At 66.7% G+C, this 9,046-nt stretch overlaps 1 protein-coding gene across 1 annotated transcript; it reads left to right on the forward strand.

Annotated features, from left to right (window-relative positions):
* Window positions 1–3,877: 3,877 nt before the first annotated feature.
* On the forward strand, window positions 3,878–9,033 carry SYTL1 (synaptotagmin like 1). Its single transcript, XM_074926127.1, has 15 exons — window positions 3,878–4,039; window positions 5,010–5,306; window positions 5,648–5,793; window positions 5,868–5,973; window positions 6,294–6,327; window positions 6,629–6,728; window positions 6,932–7,026; window positions 7,244–7,366; window positions 7,446–7,612; window positions 7,687–7,789; window positions 7,901–8,062; window positions 8,137–8,215; window positions 8,290–8,389; window positions 8,468–8,673; window positions 8,778–9,033. Exons 2-15 carry the CDS (start codon window positions 5,059–5,061, stop codon window positions 8,915–8,917), a joined length of 1,809 nt encoding a protein of 602 aa, XP_074782228.1. The 5' UTR covers window positions 3,878–4,039; window positions 5,010–5,058; the 3' UTR covers window positions 8,918–9,033.
* The last annotated feature ends 13 nt before the right edge of the window (window positions 9,034–9,046 follow it).

Here is a 9,046-nt window from a genome sequence, read left to right on the forward strand (position 1 = left end):
CCAGAGCTGAAGGTGGAAATGCCACGAGGTCTCTATTCCAGGGATTAAAAATTTTAAAAAATTAAAAATGAAGGGGGGGGGGGGTACCTCCCTGCGTGCCCGGGGAGCGTTTGAGCAGCACATCAAAGGCACTGGGAGGGCAGAGGGCACAGGGAGCCGAGTCCCTGGGAGGGGGGACATGGCCAGATGGCCCCATCGCTGAGGGGGGGACACGTGGGGGTGTAAAAGTGATGGCAGAAAGGGCGGGGGGAGGCAGTTGGGCCTGGGGGCGTGTCTGTGAAAGCCCCCTCCCTAGGTTTGCAGAGATGTTTGTGTCGTGCAGCCTGTGGGGGGATTTAACATCTCCTGCATCTCCTGTCCCAACGAGCTCCATGCGTCAGGACAAAGCCTTCAGCGTTCCCAGGGGAGGGACCCCCACCCCTCCCAGCCTTCTCCCCACCACTGTTGGGGGGGTCAGCACCTCCTGGCTGAGGGGACGCGGGCTGGGGCCGTCCAAGACCCCGGTCCCTCCAGAGATGCTCTTGGCAACTGGAGGCGTGGAGCTCAGCTCCCACAGGAGCCTTCACGGCCCCCGTTTCCCTCGATGCCCCCCCCCCAGCCCAGCAGCCTGCCCTGTGGTCCCATGGGTGCTGCCCACCCAGCCAGGGCACTCACCCAGCCCCACTCCCCCACCTACAAACCCACTGGTGGGTGAGAGGCTGCTGATGCTCCAGTGTATTGAAGGGTCTGGAGCACAGGTCTGCTGGGGAGCGGCTGGGGGAACTGGGGGGGTTCAGTCTGGAGAAGAGGAGGCTGAGGGGAGACCTCCTGGCCCTCTGCAACTCCCTGCCAGGAGGGGGCAGAGAGGGGGGATGAGTCTCTGGAGCCAAGGCCCCAGCGCCAGGCCCCGAGGGAATGGCCTCAAGCTGCCCAGGGCAGGGTCAGGCTGGCTCTGAGGAAGGATTTCTGTGCAGAAGGGGCTGTTGGGCGTTGGAATGGGCTGCCCAGGGCAGGGGGGAGTCCCCGGGATCCCTGGAGGGGTTGAAGAGTCGGGCTGAGCCAGCGCTGAGGGATCTGGGGGAGTTGGGAACGGTCAGGGGGAGGGTCATGGTTGGGCTGGAGGAGCTTCCAGGGCTTTTCCAACCCAGATGATTCTGTGGGTCTGTGATTTTACATGCTCCCTGCCTCAGTTTCCGCCCCCCCCGGGAGAGCCAGGCTTGCCTGCACCTCCTGAAGAACAAGTCCTTGGTGGGGGGAAGCCGGGCTGGGGAGCGGGACAGGACTTGCTTCTCGCCCCCGCTCCCTCCCCACTGCCCGAACACCCAGCGCAGAAATGAGGCAGAACCTGTTCTGTGCACCCACAGGATGCTGCCAGCACCCAGCACCCGGCACCCAGGGGACAAAAGGGGGGGTTTTCTCCTCGGATGCTGCTTTGGAGGTGGCTGGAGCCGGGCTGAGGGCCGTGGCAGCTGCCTGCCTCACTCCACAGTCTCTGCGAGAAAAACCATCCCCCAGGGCTGACCCAGCACCTTGTTCCCGGGTGTCACCGCGGCTGACACAGCCTCTGGCCACCCCAAGGCTGAGGGAGGCACGGTGGGAGGCTCGGCTCCACGGGCACTGCAGTGCCACTGCGGCTGAGACCCAGCAAACTCACTGCCCCTCCGAGTCACTGGGGATGGGATGGGGATGCACACAGCAGGATGTGACCCACTGCTCCCTCACGCTTCCAGCCGTGGGGTTTGGCTCTGTCTGTGCTCAAGGCTACCCCGAGCTGCCTGCCGGTGGCCCCAAGGGGCACTGTCCCACTGAGAAACCCATCACCGGGGTGTTGGGTACTGTCCGTCCATCCCTCCATCCATCTTCAGGGATCCAGGAGCAGGGGATGGATACTGCCACATCTTTTCCCATCCTGGCCTCAGCTGATAAATATTTCTCACTCTGGACCTTGCAGGTACAAAGGGTCTGGGATGCACAGAAAGGGCTCGGAGCCCACCCTGGGTGACCCAGAGCTGAGCCACTGGCCCACAAGCACCCCTGTGGGGACACAACAGTCCCCAAGCCACCGTGTCCCCCCCCGCCGCTGCATTTCCAGAGCATCCATAGCCGGGAGCTCGTCCACCTGGGGCATCTCCCCACTGGAGCTGAGCTCTGCAAGGGGAGGAAGGGGAGGGTGGCCGACAGACAGACAGACAGAGCTGTTGCTAAAGTCTCATTTCCTTAGAAACCACGCTAAAAATAATCCCCTTTTCTTGCGGTTCTGTGCTCGGTGTGTGTGCTGCCAGGCTGCTGCTGCTGCACCCCACTGCAACGCCTTCCCCAGCAGCGCTCCCGTCTCCCCTTAAAGGGTGAGGGCTGGAGCCTGGGGGGGAACCTCACACACACACACACACACACACACACACACACACACACACACGCACACCCCAGCCACTCACCCTCCCGCTGTGATTGAGGGAAACTGAGGCACAGGGCCCTGCTGTGCCAGGGAAGGATGCTCCTGCCCTGGGGGCTGGTTGCCGCTGCCAGGCCCTGCTGGCCTCATCCTGCCTGGGCTGAGCACCCAGGTTTGTCCTGGGTGGTTGGGAGCCCTGACCCTTCAGAGCAAGATGGGATTGTGCCGGGCAAGATGGGAGCTGGGGGGGCTGGGGGGTACCCATGGGATAGGGGATGGGAGGGGGTCTGCAAAGCCCCAGAGACCCCGCACCACCCACACTGGGCTGCTGGGGGAGTCTGCCCAGTCCCCCCAGTAGCTCTCCCAGAGCCACTCTGGATAAGGCACCTTGGGGCCACATCCTGCCCCCCTGTGTGCCCCCCAGAACCCCCTGGGTAAGGCGGGGGGGTGGGGTGTGTGTGGGGGTGTGTGTTCCCCCACCCCATCCCCATGCTCACACCTTTGGTTTCAAGCTTCCACTAAGTTGGGGGGGGGGGGGTGTGTGTCCCACTACCCTGGGGTGCTTCCCCTCTGCACCACCCCTTCCCAGGCTGCCTGACACCTCCCAGTTAAGCCCAGTTCAGCCCAGTTCAGTCCCGTCCGGCGGGTGTTGCTGGCTCCAGTCCCTGCTTTCGTGCCGCCGAGGTGAGGAGGCGCTTGCTGCCTGCGGTTGACTCAGCTCTAGGCCGCCAGCACCCAGCCGAGGGTGGGGACCGGGGGCCACCCACAGCCGCAAGGGTCCCTGTGGGGTGCTGGGGGGGGTCACAGGCCACCGTGACCCCCAGTCCTGGGCAGGTAAGGGCGGCCGTGGAGCCAACACCACCACTTGCCCCATGGTGGGGCTGCACCAGCACCCTGTGGTGTGTTGGGGAGGGGGGGTTTGGGGGGGGGGTGTGTGTGTGTGTCTGACTCCCCTTGCTCTGTTTTGGGGGGGGCTGCAGCTCTGCACCCCACCGAGGAGGGCTGGGGTGGGGGCTCCAGGACCCGAATTTCTGCGGTGGCTTTTATCGTCCCCACTCTGTGCCAGAGGCCTGGCCCGGCCGGTGGGGCTGGACGGGGTCTGAGGCCACGGGGATGGGCTGCAGGGCGGGAAGGAGTGGGGGCGCTGGGGGGGGGGTGCAGCCCTGGGCTGTGGTGAGGGAAGCTGGGGCTTGCCAGTCCCTAGAGGGCTGAGGGGGGGTCCCAGGGGGGGCTGACCCTGAGCCTGGCTGAATTGAAGGTGGGGGGGAGTGTTTAGTGCCATCCATCGCCGCTACCCCCCCCCACCCCCCCTCAATCGCTGCTTGCAAAGAAAAAAGAGGGAGATGTGCACCCCCCCACCAACTGTGGCTTACTGGGGAGGTTTAACTGGTTTGACTGGTCTCCCGTGCAGAGTGAGGGGCCGGGTGCCCAGCTCCCCTCTGCACGTCGGCGGGTGCGGGACGTGGGTGCTTGTTTACCGCCCCCCCCCCGAGCTGCACCCACCCGCGGGGGTCCCCACGGGGGCCTGGGAACGGCGGCAGCGCCTGGGCCAGACCTGGGTGACTTTTCCGGGGTGGGGGGACACCCCGTCTGCCACCAGTAAACAGGATACGAGCGGGCTGCGGCGGGGAGGCAGCGGCAGCATCGTCCCAGCCCCGGTGACAACCGGTACGTGTCCCCCCGAGACCCCCCCACCCAACCCCGGCGCAGGGTGCTGGGGGGTGTCGCTGGCTCCCCCTGCCTAGGGTGGGGAGGGGGGTGCTGGGGAAGGGGGGGTCCAGGTGGTGTGGGAGGACCCTGGTATGTGATGGGGGGGTCCTGGGGCGGGGGGGGGGTGTGTTGGCACCCAGCCCACCCACCGGCACCGGTGTGCTCAGATCCTGCGCTGGGTGCTGGGGTGGGGTCCCCAAGGCTGGGGCATGTGTGAGACGCCCCCCCCCCCGGGGCTGGGACAGGGTCACCCATGGGGTTGGGGGCAAGGCCCCACGGTGGAGGTGGAACCCCCACAGCCGTGCTGGGGTGCAGCCGTGCCGGTGCTCTGGTCCTGGGGGGGTGCCCGGGGAGGCAGGGGGCTGGGGGTAGGGTGGGGGGGGCAGCAGGACTGATCCTGCCCCACCGCTGCTGCAATTTCCTGCCCTCAGCATCCCGCGCCGGGCAGCGCTTTCCCAACGCGGGGGCCAGGAAGGGCAGCGGTGAGGCAACACCGGGCAGTGGGGCAAGAGTCCCTGCTGCACCCTCTGCCCCGGGAGCTGCGATGAGCTGAGTACAATCTCAGCCCGTCGTGGGTGCAGCCAGGCTCCCTTTTGCCACCCGTCTCGGTGTGGTGGCACCCGATGAAACCCGTGGGAAAGCAGGCAGGGGCAGAGCCGGCCCTGGGCAAACACCCTTCGCAAACACGGGCTGCGGGCAGGATCCCGGCAGCGGGCAGGCAGGGCTGGCCCTGGCACAGGGCCGGCAGCGGGGCCTGGCAGCAGGAGGAGCAGCAGGGCTTCCCTGAGCCTGCCTGCAGCCTGCCCGGGGGCTTGCCCCTTGGCATCATCCACCCCTCAGTTTGCCCCTGTTGAGGCTCCCGGCGGTGTTTTGGGGTGCAGTGGAGGAGGGTGTGTGCATGCTGAGCTTCCACTCCATCTCTTTGCAGAGGGTCAGGATGATTCCCACCCCAAAGCAGCCCCGAGGTCCCTCTCCAGATGCTGGCATCGCTGGTGCATGCCCGGCACGCTGAGCCCCCCTGGCTGCAGCCCCCCACTTCTCAGCACTCACCTAGGCCAGCGCCCAGGGGTGCCCCCACCGTGCCCCCCTGCCCTGCCATGGCGCTGGAGCTGGCGGCCGAGGCGCTGCTGGACCTGAGCTTCCTGACGGAGGAGGAGCGGCACGCCATCGCCGAGGTCCTGCGCCGCGACTGGCAGCTCCGCCGGCGCGAGGAGGGGCGCATCAGGTGAGGTGGGGGGGTCCCTTACTCAGCATTACTACCTGGGGACAGCATGAACCCCCTAAGAGCAGCCAGCCTGTGATCTATCACCCCTGGGGACAGAGCAGCCAGGCTGGGGGGGTGTCTTCTTTCCCATTGGGGTTGGGGGGGCACCCATTAAGCCCAGCCAGGGTGAAGCCCCCACGATGGGTGACACCGGCATCGGGGTGTCCCAAACCCCCTGGGAGATGGTGCCTGGTGTCCCCAGGGTGAGTTGTGGTGGCTCCACACCTCGCCGCCTGGGAATGGTGACACAGGGGCTCGATGGCAGCATGGGGGGGGAGCCAACACCGCCCTCCTGCCCCCAGCAAGCTCCGCAAATCGGTGTCGGACCCAGTGCGGCTGCGGACCCTCACCGGGGACTGGTTCTGCGACGCCCGCGCCCAGCGTCACCGGCACCACTTGGGCTCCGACCTTGTCCGCGCCTCCATCCGCCGCAGGAGGTGGCCCCGGGGTAGGCAAGGGACGGGGACGTGGGGTGACACCGGGGGCCAGGGCTCAGCCCGCTGAGGTCCCCGATGTCCCCAGGAGTGGGGGACCCGGAGCGTGGCCCCAGCCTGGGCGAGCTGGAGGCCATCGGTGAGCCGCTGGCGGAGAAGGAGGATGAGGATGGTGTGGCTGAGGCGGAGCAGAGGTGAGGGGGGAGCGGGTGCCCCAGGGCTGGTGGCATCTTGTTGGTACCCTGCTGGGGTGGCATGGCCCTGGGATGCCCGTGGGGGGGGAGATGGAGGTGGGGAAGGGGGAGCAGAGCCTGTGGTGAAGGGGGTGGCACAGCCAGAGCTCCACCACCCTGCCCGTGTCTGTCTGTCCAACACCCGGGGGGGTTCTGCAGCCCTGCCAGACCCCGGCTCTAAAAATAGCTGCAGGGATGTGGGGAGGGGGGTGAAAAAGTGCTCATTAGCTTAATGAAGGCAGAATTAGTTGAGAGAAACTAATTACCGTCTTTTCTTGCAGCCCCCCTACAGCAGAGGCAACCGCAGAGCCCCAGGTTGGTGCCTGGTGGGGGGGTTGAGCTGGCAGCCGGTACCTGACACCCCGGTGATGGGCTTGGGCGGTGGGGGGAGCACCCTGCAGCCTGGGTCACCCCAACTGCCGTGGCCCCAGAGCTGCAATGTCACCCCAGGGGGGTGCTGCCGTTGGGGCCAGCCTTGTGCATGGTCTTGCAAAGTCTGACCCTGAACCCCCGCGGTGGGGACCCAGAGGGACTGGATGGCGGAGGAGCAAGGGGCGGGGAGAGGAGGGTGCTGGGGGTGCCCGTTTTTACCCTTTCCCCATGGGCCACCTCGCAGCCCAGCCCCGCAGGCCCGGCTCTGGAGGGGACCCCAGTGTCACAGCCCCTGTGGCAGGGTGACATCCCGGCGAGGGAGCAGGACATCCCAGCCCAGTCAGGTAACTGTGGGAGGGGGGGACAGTGTTGTTGAGATTTTGGGGGGGGTTGGACCCCCCCCCAGCACCACTTACCAGCCTCCTACCTCCTCCTGGGACCCCATCATGGCCCCCCATCCCTCTCTTGCCTGGTCACTCCTCTTGCTGATAAAAGGGTCCCCCCTTGCTGCATCGGCCCCCCCCCTGCCCACACTGTGCCCTTGCAGGTGACACAGTAGGTGGGAACCCCTTTGGCACATCCAGCACTGAGGAAGATGAGGAAGAGCCCGACTCTGCACGCAGCGGCCCCAGTGCTGGGCAGGTGGGACAGGGGGGGTCTTGGGGGGCCGTGTGGGGCTCTGTGGGGATGGGGGGGTTGTTATGGGGCTGAGTGGGGTGTTATGGGGCTGTCTGGGGTGTGCAAAGCCAGCACAGCACAGGCTGTGCCTGAGCTCTGGGAGCTGAGTGCCCTCAGGAGCCTGTGCTGGGGGTGGGGGTCTGGGGGGGGGTACTGACCCCTCTGTGCTTTGCATTTCCAGGGGCCGGGGACCCCCCAGATGGATCAGGCATCCCTGGGCCGGGTGTCCCCCCAGAACGGCCACGTGCCCCCACGCAACCTGCTGACCACCAGCTCCTCCGTGTCCAGCCTCAGCTCCTCCACGGTACGGGGCTGGGGGCTGGTGGGGTGTGAGGGGGTCACCTCTCCAGCCCCCCCTGACCCTCTCCCACCACCCCCCCCAGCTGAGCGGCAGCCTGATGAGCCTGTACAGCGAAGGGGAGCTGGGCAGCGTGGCCGTGCGGGGCTGCGTCCAGTTCTCCCTCCGCTACGACCCAGCCAAGAAGGAGCTGCAGGTCCACGTGCTGCGGTGCCGCGAGCTGGCCGAGGCCAAGAAGCAGCGGTCGGACCCGTGAGTGGCCCAGCCCCGAGCAGCGATGCCCGGGCGATGCCCACGTTGCAGCCACCCTCATTTTTTGGCTCCAGGTACATCAAGACCTACCTGCTGCCAGATAAGTCCAACCGCAGCAAACGTAAGACCACAGTGCGGAAGAGGAGCTTGGATCCCATCTTCAATGAGACCCTCAAGGTTTCTAACCCCACTTTGGGGTGGTTTTGGGGGGGGTTCCTATGGTTCAAGGGGGAATGGATGAGGGGGGGGATGGATACCCTCACCCTGTCTATGTCCCCTCCCTGTCAGTACAAGCTGGAGAAGAGGGACCTGCAGGGCCGGACCCTGAACCTCTCGGTGTGGCACCACGACAGCCTGGGCAGGAACCTTTTCTTAGGGGAGGTGGAGATCGCGCTGGGCACCTGGGACTGGGCCAACACAAGCCCCGAGTGGTTCAGCCTCCAGCCCCGGGTGAGTCCCCGGCCCTCCCACAGCCCACTCCCCCCACCATCCACTGCCCCACATAACCCCCCCCTCCTCCCCAGATGCCCATCTCCTCGGACGGCCTCGCCAGCCGGGGCAACCTCAACTTGGCATTGAAGTTCATCCCCGCCGGCTCGGAAGGTGAGAGGTGCCCGTGGGCACACGGAGGGGGGTGTTCAGCATGGCAGGGTGCCCCTGACCCCTCTCACCCGCAGGTGGGGGACTGCCACCCACGGGCGAGCTGCACATCTGGGTGAAGGATGCTCAGAGCCTCATCCCCCTGCAGAGCGGCACCGTGGACGCCTTTGTGCAGTGGTAAGGGGCTGGGGGGGGGGCACCCAGAGGGACTCGTGTGTGTGTCCCCTGCTGCCTTCACCCCGCTGTCACCTCCAGCTACGTGCTGCCGGACGACAGCAAGGCGAGCCGGCAGAAGACGCGGGTGGTGAAGCGGAGCCTCAACCCCCTTTTTAACCACACCATGGTCTACGACGGCTTCCAGGCCAAGGACCTGGCCGAGGCCTGCGCCGAGTTCACCCTCTGGCACCACGAAGCCTTCTCCAAGCGCCAGCTGGGCGGCATCCGGCTCAGCCTGGGCACAGGTGAGGGGTGGGGGGACCCCAGGGTACCCCCCCCCCCCCCCCCCCCCCCCTTCATGGTGGCAGTGGGGTGGCCAGGGGGGGTGACAGCGGTGGTCTCTCGGCAGGGAGCAGCTACGGGCTGCCAGTGGGCTGGATGGACTCGACAGTGGAGGAGCAGGGGGTGTGGGGGCGACTCCTCCAGCAGCCCGGACAGTGGGTGGAAGCGCTGCTGCCCCTGCGGACAAACCTCGTGCCCCGGGCATAGCCCCCCCCTCCCCCCCTTGGTGCCAGCGGGACCCTGGCAGGGATGGAGCTGAGCCCAGAGCATCACTGTGCAGGGCTGGGGGCTGTGCCCGGCCCCCCACCCTTTTGGCAGCAATGAAGTGGCACCGGA

This window comes from Athene noctua, chromosome 24, assembly GCF_965140245.1.
Source record: "Athene noctua chromosome 24, bAthNoc1.hap1.1, whole genome shotgun sequence".
Taxonomy (NCBI): domain Eukaryota; kingdom Metazoa; phylum Chordata; class Aves; order Strigiformes; family Strigidae; genus Athene; species Athene noctua.